Here is a 22,082-nt window from a genome sequence, read left to right on the forward strand (position 1 = left end):
AATAAATTGGACTCCTTTTTAGCCTTTAGATAAAAAATAGACGGATTGCCATAATAAGGACAGGCATAGTATAATGAACTTGATATGTAAAGTTATACAACGGTTTGTCTGCGGCTTATAACTGGGTGACGCTCGGCTGCCGAGATCTCCGTGTATAGTTTTTTTTTTATAAACAGTTCTAATTTGCTTACCCATCATTGCTGTGAAGAAGAAAGTCTCTGTTATCGTAGATATTGTAGAAATGTGTGTAGAGCAGAACAAGGTAGATTAGGGACATCAAGCTCAACATTACCATCTTCACAGCACTATAACAAATAAATTCCATTTTATTCATAAAATTTAAAATATTCGAAAATAACTTTTTCAATGGTTTAAAAAACATAAATATAAACATATTTATTTGAACATTAAAATTTAAAGGCTACAGTGGCAGAAGAATTATTGGGTTGAATCTAATAAGCTTAATAAAACATATTTTACTTAAAATTATCTTTCATTGTACCTGATCATCATTTGAAACACTGCACAAGATATCAACACTAACAGCATAGAATACATCATGAACTAGAAATAATATTATATATGAACATATTAGAAAATAAAGGTTGCGCCCCTAGAGGCCTCTAATAGACAAACATAATGTTACTTTATTATAAGGATATTAAAATATCAATACTAACAGCATAAGATGCATCATGAACTAGAAATAATATTATAATGAAAAAGATCTAAATTCGAGGAGGTTGCTATACTGCCCCCTCCCCTTTTTCTCTTAACTAAAGAAAGAATCTTGTAAAAATCTGTATGATCTTTTTTTAAAATCTTATTTATTCTTCTGTAGTAATCTGAGAAATAGTCCTTGAGATGAATATTAGTATTATTTCAAAGGTTAAGAGCAATATATGATTTGAAAAAAGAAAAAAATCTGTTCTAAAGTATACTCTAAAGCAATACATAAATTTATAATTTAAATTGGAAGAAAGACTGGTTGATCCCACGGTTCTATACGGATAAGACAATTGAAGATAAATAAAATAGATGCAAAACCTCGGACTGTGATGATGAACAAAAAACCTCTCCTGTAGATTTAAATAATTGTTTGTAAAGTTTGGACACTGCTAGTTTGAACCAACCAATAAATTTACATTTCAATATCCCCTCCCTTCCTGGTTTTATACTTCTTTTCCCGAAACTAAAAAAAAACCTGATTACCTCTGGAAAATGTGTGGAATAGACAATACCACAAGATTTCCTAGTTGTCCACTCCTCCCCGTAGGTGATGTTGAACTTGTCCATCGTCTCCTTGATGTCCCCAGAACATATACCATCAGTTATGTTGCTTTCGTTCAGCTTGTTGTCGATACACGTGTCTATACGGGATGTCTCAAGATCCAACTAAAACAAATAGCCTGTAAATTTAGCAAGGGAAGCATTTTATAATGCCTAATAAAAAATGACGGCATACAATAAAATGACCAATGATAGGCTAGTATACATTGTAATAGACCAATGGTAAAATGTATACTGGCCCATTATTGGTCATTTGTATTGTATGACGTCATTGTTTTATTAGGCACTATAAGCTGCTTCTAACCAAGGATAACCTATAGAGAAAAGAATCTACAATTAGATTGGCCGTTTTTGATTGTCCAAAATCTAAGGTTTGTGAAGGGGCAATTAATAACAATTGTTTGATTGTATGAACTTTGTCTTAATTGTTAATATGATAGTATCGAGCCTTTCTTGTATCTATGGTATTACGACAGACCTAGTAGGGCAAATTATAATTTTAAACTATGTATGATAAGGTCTTAAGGCTTTTCGTGTCCAAAAATATAGAATTAAGAGAAAGCAATAAAAAAATTTAATATTTTAAACAGTTGAGGAGTTGAATCCATTTTTATAGAAGCAAAAATAAAATTTATGATTACGGTTTTGACCCTCTCAAAAACGTAATCTACCATTCCACTTCCCCCTCTCTTGGTGATGATATCACCAACGCCGATATGATTTTTGTATTCTACCATTCCAATTTTGCCGCTCTTGGTGATGATATCATCAATGCCAATACAATTTTTGAAATGTACCATTCCACTTTCAAGAGAGGTGAAACTGGAATGGTGGTGTACACTTATAACATCGACATAATTGAAATCATACATACTATTTTTAAATTATGTTAATCGTAGGAATGTATAAAATACTATTTATAATTATTTTTTTTATGTAAAATAAAAATAATAACTAGAATATACTATTACTATTATGTCGATTTAAGTAAGGAAATTAATGCTTATGAATACGCTGATATGTAAACATGAATGTACCATTCCAGTTTCGCCTCTTTTGAAAGTGGAATGGAACATTTCAAAAATCGTAACGGCGTTGATGATATCATCAACAAGAGTGGGGAAAGGGGAATGGTAGATTATGCATTTTAGAGGGTCAAAACCGTAATCATAGATTATATTTCTGCTTCTTTTAAAATAGATTCAACTCCCCAACTGTTAAAGCTTATGATTATTTAGGAAAAAAGAAATAACAAAAACAATTTTGTAGCACAGAGGATTAAGGATGACGTAACTTTGACTTTCTTTAAAATAACATCTTTTATATTGTTTAGTGCACAGCTACTCTAGACTGGGGGTAATATGATGTATTTTTATTTATTTTGAGGGCGGGAAAATGAGGGTTTTCAAAGTTGGGTACATTGATTACATAGACGTACCCATTATCATTTGGGAAGCTTCGCATAGGTACTGGAATGGTTTATTTTTAGATTTAAGTATTGAGCTAGTTTAAGGCTATTTTTTTCCCAATTCCCTTTTCCTTTTAGCTATAGAGCCTCTAGAATCCAGGGGCGCAGTTAGTAATTATTTGATCGAAAAGTTTTTGTTATACACTAATTTCTTATCGTTTAATTGCTACATTTATAAAAAAAAATGACAATTAAAAAATACTGTGTTGCATTTTACTATTATTCTTTCCAAAAAAAACGTTGAAAATTTATTACTGCTGCGCTATTCATGTAAAAAATGTACCTTGCTCTGTATATATACCAAAGTCTTTGAAAAGAGAAAAATAATTTTGAGAAAAATGCTTTGTCCTCTTTCAATCAATTGTATTGGTTTTATCTTTTTAACATTCTTTTCACAATTTTCTTTTTCGAGATTTACAAAAGGCAAAAAGATCCCGTAAAACGAAATGTTTGGAACATTTATAAATTTTATACGTTCATGGGAAAAATAAGAGTTTTATGTTAATTTCAACTGATCCTCTTCCTAATACATGTTTTTAGGAAGCCAATTTTTAGCAATTTGTTTTAAGGGATCTCTGAAAAGTTTTCCAATCTACCCCCTTTTTTGAAATCAAAAGCCTATTTTCAAGTTTAACATTCAATACTAATATCGAATAGCATATCTAGTTTATTAATTGTCACTTTGACTTTAATAAAGTGTTTAACAATCTGTTACACTATAATTTAATTTTAAATAACGGACTTTCAATAGGAAACAGTTGTCAAATAATGATTAAATAAATTTAAAATCAGAACTTCTCAGAAAATTAGAGAAACTGTATTGTATAAAAAGTATAAAATTCAATTTTTAAGCCTTTTAGAACACTCTTTGCTTTTTATGAAAATTAATCTTGAATCAGCTTATAGTGCCTAATAAAAAATAACGTCATACAATACAAATGATCAATGATAGCCTAGTATAGATTTTAATTGTCCAATTGTAAAATGTATACTACATAGGCGTCCAAGGGGGGGGGTAATGGGGCGATTACCCCCCCCCATTTAAAATTTACCCCTACCCTGGGGGTGCCGTAGGCACCCCCAACCATTTAGGAGGGGGTATTTACCCCCCCCAAAATAAAAAATCTCTAATAAAAAAATTTTTAATACTATATATTTAATAAAATTTAATTTACCCCCCCAAAAAATTTTACCCCGGGGGTAAATTTTGGGGGGGTAAACTAAATTTACCCCTGCCAACAGATTTCAGGGGGGGTTATTACCCCCCCCCCCCAAGCAAATTTTACCCCCGGGGTAAAAATTTTGGGGGGGGTAAAAAAAATTTGCGACGCGCTTCGCGCGCCATTTTACCCCCCCCCCAAAGACGAATTACCCCCCCCAAAATAAAAAGCTTGGACGCCCCTGGTATACTAGCCTATCATTGGTCATTTTTTTGTATGATTACTATTCTATACAAATAAATCGTCTCGTACAATTATTCTTACTTACCGTTGGAATGATAACACAGGCAAATAGAGCAGAAACATTTATGATTCCCAGCAACTGAACTAGGATACGGGAGGAGGACAGGTAGTTAAACATCCTGCAAATATCAAAAGTAAGTTAAGTATAGCTCAAATCTGATTACGAATTTAGAAACTAAAGAAGTTATTATTTTGAGCTAATACAAACAACGAAATTAATTCAGAGAAAAATCACGAAACCTGTAAGCGTTTTCAGCTGTCGTTGGGGGCAATACATAGCAAAATTGAAGATCTTTTTTCTATCCCCCAAATATTATTTTAGATTTATTTCGCTTTTTGGTTCTACCTTGTTCCTGATTTTGAATAATTTGCAATACTTCTCTGCGGACAGTTGAGAAAGTCGTAGGGAACCACCTTTATATTCGGACCCGAGCACTACCATCTTATATATTGCAAACAACCAACCCTTTGATCCTGATATTACACCATTTTTGGGAAATGCATTTTCCCTACTCTTAGTAAAAGTCGCGTCCATGACAAAGCAACAGTAGATCTATTTACGGGTTCTCTAATTGTAAGACTTATTATATTTTCAATTCTGAGCTGGATCTTTAAAACATTTCAATGGTGCGCCAAATCGGGGTGCACCGAATTTCAGCCAATCACAGCACGGCATTTCGTAAAATGCTGTGCTCTCATTGGTGGAAAGTTGGCTCACCCCGATTTGGCGCACCATTGAAATGATTTAAAGATCCAGCTCTGTTCAATTGATTAAACATCAGCGTTACAATAATTAGAGAGCAATCTTGAAATAATAAAATAAGCAAGACTTAAGGTTAAAAATTTTTACCTGGATAAAAATTTTGGTAGACACGCCCACTTCTCACATAATACCACTACAACAACATTTCACATTTTATTTATTTTAATTATCAAAAAAGTACTTTTTATATTGATTTTAGTTTCAATTTATTCTAAAATTAAGATTCAGATGAAAATCAATATCTATGTATTATACAAAGTAAGTTCTTAAAGCTTAGATTTCCTTACTACTTTGTTTGTTATGTTTCTCAAAACATTTTTTTAATGCTTCTTGCCCACTGTATATTGTAAATGGTAACTTATAAGATTTTAAATCACTCTTTAATGTCTTGAAATAGGTATTTTTACCCTTTTTTAAAAAACTGAACATGTTTTTAATTTAACATGTACTTGTCATGGCCGTATTCGTTCATGTTCTATTTTTATATACGGTGCATTATTTGCCAAATGTACCACTTTTCTGCACTACCTCTCCGATTTTGTTAATACTCTATATTTTGGTCCGTTGGGTAATTCAAGGATGCTGGATGGCCAAAAAAAAGTTTCAGAGTCCCTGGATGTCTAGATATCTAGCTATCTATGAAGGTAGGTAACAAAAATTTAAAAAACACCCATTTTTTCACAATTTTAAAAATTAATTTTTTCATCAATCTTACATCCAACCTATACATTTTATACACCAAAATGATCGTTTATTCATGTAAAAAGCTCACATAATGCTATTTTGGCCAAAACTCTAATTTTACAGGGTGTCCAACAAAAAGTGTATTTTGGATATCAAGCGTAATACCCAAAATACCTGTCCGAAAAAAATCATTTTTTTTGGCTTAAATCCTGTGTTTTATCTGTGGGCATATGTGGTATATAACGGTTCGGAGGACCCGGGACTATAAGGTTGTCAAATTTCATTTTGGAACACCCTGTAAATGTGATTTTTGTGTCTGTAGAGCTAAAACTTGGTCCAAATTGGCTATTTTTTTCAAATTACTCTAATATGTGTCTTAGTATGTTTGGCCATAGTGTTTTCTGACCAGATCAATATTTTCCTATTTTTTGGACACCCTGTATTTTCAAAAAAAGAGAAAAAAAATTTTGTTTTTTTTTTAAATTTTTTTTCTATTTTTAAGTTACTTAAAACTGTCATATAGATACAGATTTTGACTAATAACAATAATATTTGCCTTTTTTACAAATTTTTACACTTTTGGGACACCCTGTGCATGTTTTTGAAAAATGATGGTTTTTGCCCATTTTTGGGAGGAAGGAGTCGTTTTAAGGCCATAGACTATTTCTTCATTTTTGTAGAACTTTTCAAGATGCATCATTTGTTATTTATGCAAAAAGCGCAAAAACCGAACCGTTTTGCCGTTATTCACTGCCAAAGGCGGAATTTTTTATGTTTTTTGCCGTTCCCGAGGATTTAATGCGCATTTTAGGTAGGAAGACGTTGATTTTTCAAGATTAATCTGAAATACTTTTATTTAGGAAATTTAATTTTCTAAAATTCATATGAAGTCAAATTTTTTGTGCAGCTAACCATTTTTCGTCGATTGTTAAAACAAGAAAATGAAGTGTATATAATATAAATAATTGCTATAACATAAGTAATAAAAGAAACATAAACCATGTGCATTTGAAATTCCTTTTGACAAAAGTCGGTTGGATATACAAAAATTTTTACTTCACATGAAATTTAGTAAAATAAAATGCCTAAATAAAAGTATTTCACAGTTATCTTGAAAAATCAACGTCTTCCTACCTAAAATGCGCATTAAATCCTCAGGAACGGCAAAAAACGTAAAAATTCTGCCTTTGGCAGTGAATAACGGCAAAACGGTTCGGTTTTTGCGCTTTTTGCATAAATAACAAATGATGTATCTTGAAAAGTATACATATTTTATACAGAAGTAAAACTAATATCAAAAATAAGGAATTTGATGGTATTTAGAGTACAAGTATTTTTATATGTTGCTGTATAAGTGTACATTTGCATAATCCGGTAATCTTGTTAATTATAAATATTATATTAGGCTTAATACACCAGGTTATCTAATTTAATGTTCCGCAGTACAATTTTTAGTGGGAAGCATCTTTACTATTCCATTTGTCCGTAACACTATGGAAAAAATGAGATTTACGAACTGCATTTAGAGCTAAACCACTTTAATTATGGTTTTTCAAGCTACCTTGTTCTGAAGAGCATCCATTACAAAACTTACTTTGACTGTCGGTCCGTCGATCATGAACATTTGTATGTCCTTCTTTCTCTTTTTTTTTATTACTCTCACTAAAATCTTTAATGATAACTCATTTTGTCTGTTTGTGAATTAATGATTTTTTGTGCTCTGCTTATTATGAACGTTCTCCCTTATTTGCCTTGTTTTAATTGCTGCTGCGAAGCTTCTCTACAAGAAGGGTATTTGTTTCTATTATCAAAGTTCAAGGATTCTTTACGTGTCAGATTTTTCTACAAAGTTTCAATTTTATTAGTTATTATTTCTAATCTTTAAATAACATTTTAAATTTTGTTTTGTTTAATTATAATGCATGTTTTATGGGGAAAAGTTACATTCAACAATCTTTTTTTTTGTCCAAATTGTCCTTATTATTTTATTTTTTTTTGCCACTTTTGGCAGTATCGTCTTTGTTCTCTATTTTGTTTTTATCATTACTGCATATAAAATACTTTAGATTAAATAATTTGTATAAAAACAAAATTAGGTTACAAATTATATAACTAAATTATATTCAATGATATAAGTAGAGGGAGTCAATTTTCAAGTAACACTCCATATTTAATTTAAGTGTTTAATTCTAAAGTTAAAAAAGTAAGATTTTTTATGGTGCCGTAGCTTTTCTTCAATTCATTTTTGTCAGTCTTTTGTTACTTGGTTTATCCCTTATATTTCTAAACGCCATTTTCTTCCCGTTTTCTTTTTCTTGACAAAACCATGTGTAAAGCATAAAAAAAAACAGATTAATTGTCGTCGTTTAATATAAAATAGACGAAATTCTTGAAAAATAAAATATATAATTTTCTGCCTTTTATATAGGAAAATGTGATTTAATCATCCTATTATATATATTATTGATGTATAAAAGCAAGTTTATTTTGACTCTGGTATTTACTTTGTGTGTTGATTCTCTCAAGGGCAGGTATAGGGCACCTACAGAAAAATTTGATTAAAGGCAAAGTGCCAAAGACAAGATGAAAATATGTCAGCCATGATATCTTTTATTAAGTGTCCACACACACAATTAAAATTTTGTATCAACAAATTGCTTTCATATTACAAAGTGGAAAGGTCCACTTCTTTTATGGTCTAAAGGAACTGTGTAGTTATTATGTCCATGTAAGTATGTAAACATAATGCCATTAAACTATATCGATACTTTTTCAGCCATGACTATTTTTAATCAAAACCATATAGTCGACCAAAACTAAATAAAATGGACAGAACATTTACGTAGTTCAGACAGGGATTGTATAAAGATACAGATTTGCCACAAATTCTAATTACCAATAATAATTTGACTGACTAGCAGCCAAATTATCTTGAGAAGCACTATCCCTGTCCTTGTATGTAGGAACCCTGGTTTATATTAGAAGTGTTTATTCAGGATAATTCTATTGTCCATACCCAGAGTCAACGCAAATAAATTACGCAAGTCTTTCCTTATTATCATTACTAATTAATTTATTAATAAAACAAGGACTTTTTAAGTGTCATAATTTTGAAATGTTGCTCTTTTACCAACATACAATCTATCAATATGCTATACTTTTCCATGTTAAAATAAAACTATTTTGATTTAAAAATCTCGCAATTTATTTCGTGAGTTTTTACACAATGTAAGCGATGTAAGGGAAAACGGGATTTTAAAGAAAACCTTAGGCTCCAAATTAAAAAGCTTTTAGATATGTTTCTAATTACTTCGTTGTCATAATCAATGTCTTCGTTCGAACCTCGTAAAAGTGTCGAACTATGACGTCAGAAAAAAATAACAATTAACCAATGAGAAGCCAGTATTCACTGTAATTGACCAATGGTAAAATATATAGCGGTCTCTCATTGGTTAATTATTAATTTTTTCTGACGTCATAGTCAGACACTTTTACTGGGTTCTCTTCGTTCATACAAACAGACAGGAAAAAAACTACATATATATTCTATAAGATAAAGTAGTAAGGTATTTTTGTCTAACACTAAAGATCTCACATATTGCTGGCCCGAATAGTATCTACTTTTAAGGGAGGCTTTATACATGCTTAAGTTGGTTATGGCTTTTTCCTAACCTCCCTGTCTTATATGCTAGGGGTAAAGCAAATACTATGAACACAGTAATAGTGTCTGACTGATTATGACGTAACAAAAAAAATTAGCCAATGAGGGGCCGTTATTGACCAATGGTAAAATTTATAGTGGCCTCTCATTGGCTAATTTTTTTTGTTACGTCATAATCAGTCAGACACTATTACAGTGTTCAACTACTATAATATATAAGTGTTGATATGACTACACTTGACATCCAGCTAAACTGTATTAGAATGAAGAGGGTGCCATTTTGACCGAACCTGAATCAATTATTAAGAAAAGGACTTTAGTTTCACTCCAGCAAATTTATCAGTTGCTATGTTGTTTAAAATGTAAATGTGAATATTTTCCTGCAGTAACAAATACTATGATACATCCTGCTATTCCAAACACTTTTCTTCGAGAATCATACCTAAAAAAATAAATTTTGTAATAGAAAAAACATGAATCAATAAAAAAATCTTTTAAAAGTCTTTCTATCCGTCTGGTCACTCAATAAATCAGGTTGTGCTTCTCAGAGAATCCACATAGGGATCCTGTAGTGGCATTCAGCTATTTGACCCCCTTTGTAAAAATATCCACCCTCCTCAGCCCCCCCCCCCCCACAAAAAATATATAGGAGGAATCTCTCTTCACCTCTAGGGGCGGGCTTACCTCTTCGAGGCTAGAGGCGAATTCAGAAGTATAAATCTATGGAAAGGAATACGCCAATTAGAGAAAGTTTACTATTTCTATTTAGAATCGAAATAAAGATTAATTTATTCTTTAAAAATTATATAATGTTTGTACGTACAAAAAGGACACAACTTTTGGTTGGATTTATTTTGCTTCTAAATTACATTTTTTGCATTTCTTTATACAAATCTTTTCAACTTGAATACGTTGAAAAATAAGATAAAATTTCTTATCTTTCTTTCTTGTTAGCAAAATTTAGTTTTGAAGAATTGAATAAATATCTTGGATTATACTTTTTTTGTTACAGTGATTTTGGATCCGGATTGTTAAAGTAAGGGGGAGAATTGTGGCTAAAAAAACCCTGTTTAAATATGGTAAAATAATATTTTCAAATCAAGTTTAAGCTTAAAGAATCTTGTAAATGTAAATAATTGTAAAAAAAATCATTATTTAGGTCAATCAATGGCGTGCACAGTAATCCACGGGGGGGGGGGGGGGGGGGTTAAATTATCAGGGGGTGAAAAAAAGGGGCGGGCAGTCAATAGAGGGGTGTTGACACTGCTCTACACCCACCCTTCCGCATGCCACTGATAAAGCAGAAATGAGAAGTGTATAAAAATAATTTGATAATAAAAACTCTTACCTTATGATTCCATCTGGGCCCCTATATTCTTCCACAGACTCACCTTTGTCGTTTTTCAACCTAAAACAAATTATTTTCAACTTTTATTTGTTGAATATTAAATATTTAGTTGTTACATACAAGATTTAAATAATAGTCCTGCCCCTAGAGGCTTATAGTGAAGTGAGTGTGTCAACACTTTCATGTTTATTTAACATTTACAAAAAAGTTATTCTTTTTATAAAACTGTAAGTGAGATAAATGAATATATGCCAAAGTATCTTTAACATAAAATGTTTGACACGAATTTCTTGTAGATATTTTCCCAAAGACACCTATTTTCATGGGTGTTGAAACAAAATAGAGTGGTTTCACACAATAAAATGTGGAAAAGAAAACCAACATTGAAAAAGTAAATAAGTAAAAAAAGTTAAGTAGATTCACTTTACTTCTACTAATAAGAAATCATTATTACCAAAGTCAAAATTAAATCACAAATTTTCTATAAGGTTTTTAAAGTGAAACTTTGAAGCTTTACAAAGTGTCCTAAAAAATGAGCCGTGTGACGTCAATAGAACCATCTCTTTTTAATGGGTTTCCTTTCCCACTTCTCTTCTCATCCCTAATTTTTATGACGTAACACGGCAGATATTTTAGGACACTTTGTAAAGCTCCGAAAATTGTCATTACGATAGCTTTTTTGTAGAGTGGCAACAAAAAGTAGATAGAAGCTTATAGAAGTAAAAAATGTTTGTTCTTTTTCTGAATATTTAATTTTATATTTTTGATTTAGTTGAGCAATGTGCACACCATTATAACATTAATTGAGTGTCACACACGATATCACAATTACATTCCCATACACACACATACACCCATATAAACACTTACACACACACACACACACACACACACATACACACACATATACACCCATATAAACACTCACACACACATTAACATCATTTACACTTTTTCATCTAAACAATTTGATTAGGTTTGGTAATGGTTATAAATTAATTTATTAATCAACAATGGTTCTTCACAATTACCACACCAAACGTTCATGAAACAAGGAGAAAGGAAATATTTATTAACTTATATTTAGAAGTAGGGCTAGGCAGCTGTGGCCACAGCCACCATCAACAGCACAGATTAGGGGATCCTTATAAATAAGCCACATGGCTATCAAAGCCACCTTTTAAGCCATTAAATCTTTGTTCAGCAAACTGTTAGTTGCGCTGCTTCCTCAGCTATCTAATAATCTTAAGCCTTAGCCTATTTAAATAATCAACCAACCAATAACCCTCGCGGCTTGTTAGAACTTAAGCCGCAACTTTACGTATCTTTAAAATAAAAGCACGTATTCGAGAAAGCTGGGCAAATATCGAGGAAGAATAAACGACACATAACCGCAGCAACCAAATTTTCTTCCAGTCGCAACCGCAGCCACCTCAAGAAAGACACATTCAGTTAAAGGTAACGTCAGCTGCAGCCGCACGGCTGAGACGTAGCTGTCGACCCCTAAAGAGAAGCTTACAGGTTTGGAGGGACAGAAGAATAAACTAAATCAAAGAGTAGATGCGTTACAAAAAAATAAGAATAGTTACTACGAACCTTTGAAATTAGGCTAGAAAAATCAAGATATGCGTTGGTCTTTTTTAACAATAGACACAATTAAGAAAAAAATAAGCAAGTGAGGGAATGAAATGAAGATAATATGATGAATATATGAGAGAGAGAGAGAGAGAGAGAGAGAGAGAGACCTCTGGCAATTAAAGGACAAAAGAATGTCGCTAATGGAAATTATATCTTACTTCTTCGTCTTAGTCATTATTCTTTTTCACAACTTTTTTATTACACATCACAATAACAACAATGTTTATTTTTCTTTAAAAGTTTTTTTTTATATCGAAGCCACTCTATAATTTACTGTCAGTACGTTAGTCAGTCTCTAACGGTATGAAATGTGATTTTCTCGGCTGCTATTGAAGATAGACTGATGAAAGTTACCGTGAAGATTTCTATGACACACGCGCCTCTACTCCATACATTGTTTTGTCCGTGCATCTGTTGGTCATACTTCCAAAGACATAAACCTTATTTTTTCAAATTTTTGAATATTCCCTTTTTTGTTATGAACATATTCTCTATAACTCACTTTGTCCGTTTGTGCATTATGTGATTTTTTGTGCTTCGCTACTTATGGATGTTGTCATCCTTGGTTTTTACACTTTAGCAAATTGTAAATTTATCATTAAAAATCATACTTATTGAAAAATCGAACCTTTGACGCCAAGGTAACATAACAAATAAGTGTTACATACTAAATGACATAATAAAAGTTTAATTTAAAGATATGGACATCCTTACATTTTAAGAGGTAATTTCAGTAATGTTATTTTGCCTTATGACCATTCCAGAATCAGTTTATCATGTATAAGTTATAAGTATAACAATAAAAATGTTTAAAGTGTTTGATTGTAGAATTGCTACGCTCTCTTTACAGTAATGCCATTTTGCCTTACTACCATTCCAGAATCAGTTTATCATGTATAAGTTATAAGTATAACAATAAAAATGTTTAAAGTGTTTGATTGTAGAATTGCTACGCTCTCTTTACAGTAATGCCATTTTGCCTTACTACCATTCCAGAATCAGTTTATCATGTATAAGTTGTAAGTACGTATAACAATAAAAATGTTTAAAGTAATGATTGTAGAATTGCTACGCTCTCTTTAAATTATAGTTTCAAATAACTCTTTAAAACGATAAAAAAATGTTGAGCAAAAATAAAAATTAATTAAATATTATACATATCATACAGGGTGAGACACATATCCTCGGACTTTTTCTAAATTGTAAACAAATGAACATAAAATCGTAAATTTTAAAGATTTTATTAAATTTTAAAAACTCGGAAGCAAACTAGGTATATGACTATTAGATCTTTGATTAAAATCGCCGCCAGCATCAATCACCGCCTTTACCCGCCTCCTCAACCGCCGGCAGGCCCAGGTCAAAATGTAACTGTCCAAGATGGTGAAGTTCTCCTTGATAGTGGCAATGAGGGAGGTCTTTGTGGCATGGGCACGTCTATTGGTGCATGCTTCAAAGTAGCCCTAGGCCCAAAAGTCCATTTAATTAAGATCGGGCTTCTGGGAGGCCCCATTTCCTTAGGAATGTGAGTAACCGCAGGATCCTAATTCACCCAACTTTCAAGCTACCATTTGACACGGAGGCCTTTATTTAGACCACAGTTGAGCTAGAACCACGTCCTATACCTTTTTAGAAATGGCATGAACATTAAAATAGGGTTGTCAGCGCAATCCATAGTCTAAAAGTTTTAAAAGCTATTGATCCATCTCAACCCATAGTCTAAAATGAGTTTTTAAGTTCCATATGGGTCTCTAAAGTCGAGAACCGAGAAATTTTCACGATTTTACACAATTTTTGACGTTTTTGACATCTCTAAATCTGTCACGTTTCACTTTGCCGGAGTACTACAGCCAAGCCATTTTAGACAGAGAGCTCTAGTCTTTTCTAGTGTCTTACTTATGTATCTAACAATATCCCCAGCAAGTTGCATAACTCAACCTCATCTACAGATGGGCTGAGGTCCGATTTATTCGGCCCTAGTCGAGAATCCAGATTATACCATCGACGCAACTCGAATCTGCCTTGTTGAACATAAGCGCGGCCAGCTCGGAGTACGAGCCCATCTTCGTCCAAAGATTTTTTTGTGCTTAAAGGTCATTGCCTAAGCTTTTTATAGTGGGATCAAACGACCTGATTGGTAAAGTAGTTTTGACGCTAAGTCCCAGGATATGTGGCGCACCCTGTATAAATTTTACTAGTATGACTAATATCAAATTATTTCTACTTGGTTAAGTAACCGAACTTTGGAACTACGCAAAAAAGTTTTTAATTAATAAAATTAACTGTTTCTGCAGTGAACTTCAACTTGAATTAAACCTCTGCATCTTATAATTAACATTATTTATTGTATAATTGTATAGGATATATTTGGACAAGGATAGAAATATTAATATCAGAACTGTTGAAAATTTGGATGCTGTGAGTATTGGTGCAAAAAATATGACGTAACAAAAAAAATTAGCCAATGAGAGGCCGTTATTGACCAATGGCGGCAATGGTAGTGGACTCTCATTGGCTAATTTTTTTTGTTACGTCATATTTTTTGCACCAATACTCACAGCATCGAAAATTTGTTAAATAAATTTATTGCCCAAAATGGACAATCAAACGATTGTTTAAATTAAGTTGAAATACAAATATGTTTAAATTATAAAATAACTACCCTTTTGTTCTAAAATGTGTACAATTCTATGTAGATAATTATGGAACTGAATATCACTTAATCTGGTAGAGCAATGATCTGTATAATATAGAGGCTGATGTAGATAATTATGGAACTAAATATTACTTACTCTGGTAGAGCAATGATCTGTATAATATAGAGGCTGATGTAGATAATTATGGAACTGAATATTACTTACTCTGGTAGAGCAATGATCTGTATAATATAGAGGCTGATGTAGATAATTATGGAACTGAATATCACTTACTCTGGTAGAGCAATGATCTGTATAATATAGAGGCTGATGTAGATAATTATGGAACTGAATATTACTTACTCTGGTAGAGCAATAATCTGTATAATATAGAGGCTGATGTAGATAATTATGGAACTGAATATCACTTACTCTGGTAGAGCAATGATCTGTATAATATAGAGGCTGATATAGATAATTATGGAACTGAATATGACTTACTCTGGTAGAGCAATGATCTGTATAATGTAGAGGCTGATGTAGATAATTTTGGAACTGAATATTACTTACTCTGGTAGAGCAATGATCTGTATAATATATAGGCTGATGTAGATAATTATGGAACTGATGAAATAAGACTCCAACATCTTGTCTCTCTGTTTGCTATATCTTTCCTAATAACAAAATATACTTATTAATTGTTCTTATTAGAAGCGATGTTATACTATTATTAATTTTATCTATCTGTCCGTAAGGTCGAAACGCGTTGAGGGAAATGTGATTTTCTCGGCAGCTAATAGAGATAGACGGATGACTTTTTTTTGTAAGAATACCCCTTTTCAAAGAGCAGAATGTCTGTAATTTGTAAACAACTTATTTGTTACGTCGGTTTGTCAGTCTTGCTACAAAAGACCAATACATAAATATACAAGAGACATGAGTTGTTACAATAGTACCAACGGCTTCGTCCCTAGCATCTCATGGGCCTAATACAATTTAGACATAAACTTAAAAATGAAATAACTTTAGACCATTACATGACCTGAACCTCTATGAAGATCAAAACAAACAAAAATAAAAGAGCTTACCTCAATTTCTTTGACTCTGAAAGAAAGAAGAAATCTATTGCAATGTTGGCTCCTGAGCCTGTCGATACTTCTGGCATCAATGGCCCTGGCAAGGTAATCATTCACCTCTTCTTCCGTGTCTCTCTCCTCCTCCTCTCGGCTAGGACCAATACCAAGCCTGAACAAAAAGCATGGAAAGGTTAATGCAAGAAAGTCCTAATTACAAAGATTCGCAAATCAATATCATTTACAACATTTCACTGTTTGGTCTTCAAGAAAAAGGTCGTGCAAACAAAAATTCTATTGTTTAACTACAATTAATGCCAAAGACATTTGACATGAAAGTTGAAATTATTTTGTTTTCACCGAAAAGCCAATTATTGTTTCTACTAAAAATATGTTTACCTTAACGCTAGATATGCTTCCATATAGGTATTAAAATACATTTGAAGATATACATAAAAAATCATATGATTAAATCGAATATTAATATATTTCACTTTAGCTACTCTACAAGTTAATCTTATATTATCTGTCTAACAGATAAGACATTTTCCACCAACCCAACTGCATTATTTTATGCCTCAAAAATAATATTTATTTTTTGTTTTCTATTTAAATTACTCTGAGATTCGTAATAAAAAAAGTTATGTTTAATCCCCCTGGGGACACTCACAAACACAACTCGACAATATCCTTATAAATACAAAATGAACCATGATATACCCCCCCACCCCCCACACACACACACTATGGTAAAATGGATTATTTAAGAAGGGAGGATCTTAATCTCATTAGTTTACCAAGAATTAAATAAACTGCAATAATATCAAGAGTAGGGGGGTCAACTAAAGATTGAAGGAATTACCATACCAACAACAACTCATACAAGATAATACAGATAACATAAACATATACGACACAATCTCTTATTCTTATTTTATCTATCTTTATGTAAGAAAACAAACTTTGTGCAGCAAAACTTTTCTATAGTTTACAGTCAGAAATAAGATTAGGCTTTAGTTTTAAAAATAATCATGATATACAACACAAAAGAGTTTTCATGGATACGTATCAAATGTATGTAGTCAGGCAGCTTTGTAATTTTTACAAAAATGGTTCGTCACAAAGTTAGTAAGAGCCTTTGAGGATAAATTGGGATACACCACGACATCTTACTCTGTCTTGAAGTCCTCACTGTGCGTGCAATGACTTGCGCCTGTTTTGGGCTAAGATATTTCCCTCATCTATCTATTTATGTCGCACACCTGACATAGCAGAAGTAGGAAACATTTGTTGACTTCTTTAGTTATGACGCGGTTTGGGGTTGAGATTCGAACCTATAACCTTTTCCCGACAACAAGCGGATGCGCTCGTGTTACGCCACAGTTGCAAAATGACACATGACTGAGCAGTGAGCAATTGACCCAATTTTTCATCAGTCTTAAAAGTTTGTGGCTAAAAAGATGTTTTTTTTTATCATAGCCTCTTAATCTTCTGAAAATAAACAAGAAAACGAATACTACATGGACAAGGACGATATATTACAAAGTATGAATAAAACAATAAAATAATAGAACAAAATGCAATAAACTCACGTAACCTTATCAAAATTAATTATGAAACAAAAAGTAAAAAGACTCAAGACTGTAAGATTAAAGTCTTTTTTTTCGCACCGTGGTAAAAAAGGAGAAGCTAAAAAATCTTTCATATATTAAACTTTTAGGAAAAAAACAAGTTTTTGTGTTTCATGCGTTTTTTTACCTTAAGAATAAAAAAATCTTTGAAACGTTTGCAATATTGTTTCAAACAGTATATTTATAATCAGGGCTTAGCACTCGCATATAACTTAACTTGTCTTTTTCACTATTTGTGGTTCTAGCTGCAGTTGCTAAAAAGTCAAGAATCCGCGTACCCAACCCCATTATTGGCTATGACAATTTGCTGTTGCATGTACTAAACGTCGGTTTTAGGTCCATTTACGCGGTCGCAGTAAGACCCAAACCATCTTTCTATTTCTGAGTTTTCCCAGTCTTAAATCAACTACAGCAGAGCCGCCTTGTTTTTAACAATCCGCAGTTTTAGAAAGACAGATTATGAGCCTTATTTATCAGCTTAATAATTTTGGAGAAAAAATGTAAGTAATGATTTCATTATCTTTATAATTTATATAGAAAATCTTCTTATAATGTTTAATCCTAAAATCCTTGGGAATATTGTTTAGTAAAGAAAATACTACAGTGCTGGGCATTTGAGTGAAAACTGTAAACTAATGTTATCTTCTATTTATTTTGTAAATTTATCTTTCATAGATTTATACTTTCAAAAAAATGTAATTCATAGTAATGAGCTTTCCATGATAATCATATTCTTAGTATAAACTAGCTCTTTTATTTTATCTGTTTAGTTTATCTAAAAAGAATTTCTTTGCAGTACTTAAGCCGCTTTAGTGCACAGAATACAACTGAAACTCCATACTACACAAAGTATCGAGAAAAGTTTTTAGATAATTCGTATTGATGCTCCTAGACTGAGAAGTTAATTACTGACAAGAAGGTGCCAATATCCCTTCACACAACTTTATACACACACACACACACTAGATGAAAACTAGAAATCAACACAAATAATGATAAAAATCAATAATGATTTTATTTTTTTAAATTTTATCAACTGCTAAAATTTGTCTCTGCTACCTAAAATCTAATTTTGCAACAATGGTGTAAACTTTATGTTCTAAATTTAACGTCTAAATAGTTTTTCTCAAAGTGCCTTGTCGACCACAGAACCCACCTCTCCCCCCCCCCCCATTTTTGGTAAAAAATGAAAAAGGTACTTATTTGGGTATTAGTGTTTTACTTTAGATTAGGGTTACCCCCCCCCCCCTTTCAGGAATTAGTCATAAATAACCCACCCTTATTTTTGATATATTTCAAGAATATAGGGGGGGGGGGGGGGGGAGGGTTATGTACTCTTTAAGCACTTTGAGAAAAAGCGTCCAAATATGAAACTGATTTGATGACATGACTTTTGCATGTGTTGTTGGTAACTGACTGTACATAAATTGTCACGATGTCTAATCTTCATTAATAATTCAGTCGTCTATCTTTAATTATTTTCTTACCGATAGAAATCTATCATGAGCTGAGGAAAAAAGTAATAGTCTTAGAAATCGTTATAAAAAGTCAGCTGTCTATCTTAATTAGCTACCAGGGAATTAAGATTTTCATAGACACATTTCAGACAGACGGGTATTTTGAATTATGGGGTAGCTTTGATAATATAAATTAAAATTATGCTTCGCTTCTTTCCTCAAGGGAAAGTTAAGGGAGGTCAGGAAAATAGACTAAAACACTCCAAAACATTTTTCGATCTTTCCTTAAAGAACAACTCGTTTCAAAGATCTTTAGCCTCAGACACAAAAGAAGTCATTTCTAGTTCGGATTTATTTTGGAAAACTTACTTTGTTTTGAGTCCCGACTGAGTGTGTTCGCCATGGCCCATCATCCTGAGCTCCTTGCTGATCTCACTACCTCCAACAACTACTTTGCCATTACGGACTATCACATGTTTCTAAAAGAGAAATTATTATTAGTTTTATAGTTACTGTGAAATTCATCTAATATAATCGAAATAAAATACTATCCAAATTAAATAATTTTTGTTATAAATGCCGAAAAATAGCGATAATAGTATGCATAACCTAAACATGAAAACTTTATGACACACTTTAAAAAAAAGATATTTTATAGTAAATAAATTATATTTTTATTTTAAGTTTTTGTTTTTGTATAAATTTTTCGATAAAAAAATCCGCCAACTAAAATAAGATAATAGTTATTTCTCGCATCGTATTATAAACAGCTTTCCGCGGATATAGAATGTACAATTATAAGTTTTTTTAGCCCCGATGTGCCGAAGGCGCAGGCTAAAAAACTGGTTTTAATCTTATGATTGTACATTTTTATATTCGTAGAAAGCTGGATATAATACGAGGCTAGACATAGAATTTTCGTATAGATGAGAACCGGTTCCTATCCACCGGATTCGAATGAATACGAGAAAACTATTTTATTTCTTTATTCCTAAATATATATTTTATATATCCTGTTTTAAAAGTAACCTCAACTCTATCAAAAGTAACCGTCCCTAGAAAACAAAACTGTAACCCCAACATTTTTTTTTACTTTTTCTTGTAAAACTTATATTGAAAGTGAAGGGTTGACTCTCCCCTTTCCCTTGCTAAAGTCGCTAGTTTATATCATTTAAAGAAAATTTCAAAGATTGATTTTGCAAACTTATCTCCTTAGAAATGTAAGGACACTTTGGACATAAATCTTTTACCATTTCAAAAAGTTTTAATTGAAAAAAGAAAGTTATTCGATCTTTTCTTAACCACATCAAGATTACAATATAAATAAACAAGGATGACAACATCCATAAGTAGCGAAGCTCAAATTTATAAATAGACATATGGAAAAAATTATCTGTAGAGTATGTCATAAAAAACTTCAATAATAAAGATCACGAAACCTTTTAAAAATGGTCTTTTTTCAAGCATTAGGCTAATAAGAAAAACGTTAAAATCTAAAATTCGATTTAGCACCCCAACAAATAATAAGTCTTTATAAAACTTGGTCAAAATGTTGACTTAACTAATCACTAAAAAATCAAACCGTTTTCTCTTGAACAGGAAAACTAGGAATCGATCTAGCACCTCAACCAGTAAAAGTATCTTAATAAAACTTTAAGGTAATATGTAGAGTGTAAAATTTCAACTGTCTATCTTTTTAGGGATCAAAAATATCATGAAAACTTTGAATCTAGGTATCGATCTAGCACCCCAACCAATAAAGGCATCTTAATAAAACTTGACTGAAATATGTAAAATGTGAATTGATCTAATCCATGAAAATTCCAGCCGTTTATCTTGAAAAGGAATTGAGAAAATTACAAAAACGTAAAAATGTAGGAATCGATCTAGCACCCAAATTAACGAACAGACGGGGAAAATAATGTATAGATTAGATGAGCATATGTCATAGGAGTTTACACTAAAAATTTCAGCTGTCTATCCTTAATAGGAGCCGAGAAAATCACGTTTCCCCCATCGCGTTACGGACTGACGGACAGACAAAGTGAATTGTAGAGTAGTTTTGCTACTAAAAAGTAAAGTTCTCTTCATTGCATTAAAGGGATGGGGTTAAAATAATTGGTGAGAGAGGGGACAATGGGCTTTTAATAAACTAGTCCACAAAGTTTCATAACAACTTTGGGGACTTTAGTGAATTTTGATTGGTTGATTCAATAAGTTGAGTGTTCAAACGTTTCAACCTTAATTCTTATCTACAGAAGGGTAATTTTGTTTATCATCGTTGGAGATCAATTTTCAGCCATTGTCTAATCCCTTCAGATCCATGCATTTCACTTGTGATTTTGTTCCAGTTTAATAAAAAAAAATGCTTTGATATAACTAGATTCATCTTGTATTTTTTTAAAACTTACATGGTTTTACTTAAATTATGTAATTAATTACATAAATATACAGTAAATTAAAACATCTAATTTAAGTTTATGATAAGAGTACTTAAAGGTTTAATTATTTAACCAATTTGGGCTGACAAATGTACTTTTATTAGTCAGGTACAATACAAAGTCTGTCTGTACGTATGTTTGTCCACACAGGACTACAGGACAGTTTTTAGGGAAGTATGACATAGGCCCAGAAAAGGTTTTAGCTTTTTGCAAAGAATCAAGAGACTAGTAACGAAGAAATTTGTTTATTACAATCTATTTATTTTTAAATGTTCTTAGATTACTTTATTGATGTTTAAATATTTTTTGATAATCATAAAAAATCTATGTCAAATGATATAAAGAAGGTTAGGTCATCCTTTAAGAAACGCCCACCATTTATTTAAAACAAAATATATGACGCAAGAAAAACCCAATCATAAAATAGTTATTTATCGCATCGTATTATATACAGCTTTCCGCGGATATTTAAATGAAAATTTATAAGATTAAAACCAGCATTGTTAGCCCCGAGGGCCCGGGTTAACAA

General features: G+C 31.9%; 1 protein-coding gene across 2 annotated transcripts in view; it reads right to left on the reverse strand.

The window, feature by feature from the left end:
• Nucleotides 1-22,082, reverse strand: part of LOC145316780 (adenylate cyclase type 5-like) — a 77,702-nt gene that overhangs the window by 6,200 nt on the left and 49,420 nt on the right. For both annotated transcript variants that reach the window (XM_080157515.1, XM_080157514.1), the window contains exons 17-26: nucleotides 19,482-19,591; nucleotides 16,040-16,196; nucleotides 15,522-15,625; nucleotides 10,678-10,737; nucleotides 9,710-9,771; nucleotides 5,072-5,117; nucleotides 4,247-4,340; nucleotides 1,213-1,395; nucleotides 503-564; nucleotides 192-305 (exon numbers count right to left, since the gene is read on the reverse strand). In XM_080157515.1, coding sequence (XP_080013641.1) covers nucleotides 192-305; nucleotides 503-564; nucleotides 1,213-1,395; nucleotides 4,247-4,340; nucleotides 5,072-5,117; nucleotides 9,710-9,771; nucleotides 10,678-10,737; nucleotides 15,522-15,625; nucleotides 16,040-16,196; nucleotides 19,482-19,591 — 992 coding nt within the window. The remainder of the gene's footprint in view (nucleotides 1-191; nucleotides 306-502; nucleotides 565-1,212; nucleotides 1,396-4,246; nucleotides 4,341-5,071; nucleotides 5,118-9,709; nucleotides 9,772-10,677; nucleotides 10,738-15,521; nucleotides 15,626-16,039; nucleotides 16,197-19,481; nucleotides 19,592-22,082) is intronic.

Source organism: Acartia tonsa, chromosome 4 (assembly GCF_053477335.1).
Source record: "Acartia tonsa isolate MP-2025a chromosome 4, ASM5347733v1, whole genome shotgun sequence".
NCBI lineage: Eukaryota > Metazoa > Arthropoda > Copepoda > Calanoida > Acartiidae > Acartia > Acartia tonsa.